General features: G+C 43.2%; 1 protein-coding gene across 4 annotated transcripts in view; it reads left to right on the forward strand.

The window, feature by feature from the left end:
* Nucleotides 1–665: 665 nt before the first annotated feature.
* LOC118451892 (C->U-editing enzyme APOBEC-1-like) overlaps nucleotides 666–2,222 on the forward strand; it is an 8,265-nt gene continuing 6,708 nt past the window's right edge. For all 4 annotated transcript variants that reach the window (XM_035890516.1, XM_035890518.1, XM_035890517.1 and 1 more), the window contains exon 1: nucleotides 666–1,775. In XM_035890516.1, coding sequence (XP_035746409.1) covers nucleotides 1,754–1,775 — 22 coding nt within the window. In that variant the 5' untranslated portion in view covers nucleotides 666–1,753. The remainder of the gene's footprint in view (nucleotides 1,776–2,222) is intronic.

Below are 2,222 nucleotides of genomic sequence, written 5' to 3' on the forward strand. Positions count from 1 at the left end.
CCTTATAGACCGTAGTACTGTAGTATCGATGCGTTTCTGACTTCAGTGAGTATCATGTCCATGAATTCAAAAACGCATTAGGCAAACACTTTTTTATTTGTTTCAAAAAGTGTCTGAGTTGATCCCATTCACTCTTCCTAAGGTATGAACTACTACAACCAGTAGGGAACAATTCTGTGCTGTGAAGTGAGTTGGTGACCTTGCAGCAGAAGAGGCCCTGATGACAGATGCTGTACTGGCACTGTGCTGCCCAATAACCTGCCAGGACTAGCGCCCTACTTCACAGAGGGCCCTGCCAGTGCCTGAATCCCTCCTCCCTCTGTACACCACTGTTCATGTTCACTTTTGTTTGTTCTTGTCCTTGCAGGAAAATGAATTTTTTTTTTTTTTTTTACAATAGAATATTGAGGGCTGGCTTCAGAGAATACAAATAAATCACTCCCCTAGCTTTACAATCCCAAATCAGACTTGGCATTGAGGAAGGCAATGGCTTTGTCATCAGGGAGTGCACATTACTGGATGATGGCTCACCAGGGATCCGTTTCTGCAGTTTGCATCAGGCCACAAAATAGTTGTGTCACAAAACACACTGGTGTGGTGTGGTAGAGACTGACTCAGCACAGTCACCTCTAGCTAAGTGATATGAAGAATTCTTTTGTAATCCCTTTGCTCTGCAAGCCTGTTTTGGGTGTGTCAGTCAGAGGGAAGCTTCTCACTAGCAACTAGCACTGTTTCACTAATTTTTCAGATTAAATGGGAAATATTTTTTGCTGCATCTTGTGTGAGTTACGGAACAGATCACAGGAAGATGATGCCCGGTTCAAATGCTGAACAGATTTCTCAGGGCACTGGGAAAAGCCTATTCTTTGTACAGCAGGGAACTGATCTGTTGTGACCAATAGCTTCTGCAGATACTCACCAGCTGGCTCAGGTCTTGCTTTCAGGATGCCCAGGTGACTACAGAGCTCTTCTCTGTTGTGACGTTTCATAAATATCTGAGTGTTCCCCCACAACAAGCTGTCCACTGCCATAGCTCTCCTGGATGCTGAGTAACTTGCTTAGAGTTAGCCTGAGATTGTCCAGTCGCTGACCACAGCTGTAGGTATCTCATCACACACACTGAGGGTCTTCCTTGCTTATGTGAGGACCCAGGTTCAAGGGTGTATGAGCGATCCTTGGAACACCACAGAATGGTCCCATGAAGGGAAGTGGCAGTAACCATCACTGCCTGCTGGAGTTCCATAAATTCACAAACTTTTGCAGGTGACTTCTTCTGTTTCCCTCTCTCCACTGGGTTCTGCTCAACTTTCTGATGATATCTGGGTGCCAGAAAAGTTTTCTGCCATGCCACAGCTATGTGACTTGATGCCATTTGTGTAGATGCTCTTTCTCTCTTGGTGCACTGGGGTCACTAGAGAAGAGCTGTTTTTCTATTCTGGGGCTAGTGGTAATAAATTCTGTTTTGCATTGCAAAAAAATGGCTCACCTGTTAATTCCTGCTTCTGACAGGCAGCCTTGTTTACACCCCCAGATTGGACTCACCCTCTTTTGCAGTCTTTTGCTGCCAGGAACTTGCTTTCAGTTTCACGAAGTGGGGCAGTTTATTTGCATAAGAGCAAGTCACCCTGAGGAAATACTCAGCTGAGTAACGTTACTAATGTCCACGTCTTTGGGAATAGAAAGTGAAACAAATGTAAGCATAATAAAAGGACATCCATGACCCAAGAGTCAAGAGACAAATCCAGAAATATCCATGGCTGCTGTCACTGATAGAGGTAAGTGCATGTTTGTGAAAAGCAGGTCTATTTCTCCATATTCAGTGTAGATATTTACCGTAGTTGTATCTCAGAACTGGTGAGTACAGACAAATGTGTGTGTTGGCACATGAAGATACACAGGAAACACTTGTGGATTTGTGTGTGTTATCTCTTTGAATGCATTACCGTACCTTGAGTCTTAGGTCCAGCTTCAAAATATTAATATAGTTTTGTTAACCCTGATGTGGCGTTAGGCAGGAAGAATTCAAATACCAAAAGACCTCTTAATGTGGAAAGAGATCTCAAAGGCAATTAAGAATGGAGCAAATTAGCTGACATATTTTCATCTATTTTGTTTTCAATGCAGTAAATGACTAGAAAATGCCTCTTAAAGAATCAGTACAATAAGGCTATGCAAGGAGCTGATCAGGACTCAGTTGATGTGGAAGACTATTTTATTCCTGC

This window comes from Egretta garzetta, unplaced genomic scaffold (assembly GCF_000687185.1).
Source record: "Egretta garzetta isolate BGI_Z169 unplaced genomic scaffold, ASM68718v1 scaffold363, whole genome shotgun sequence".
NCBI classification, from domain to species: domain Eukaryota; kingdom Metazoa; phylum Chordata; class Aves; order Pelecaniformes; family Ardeidae; genus Egretta; species Egretta garzetta.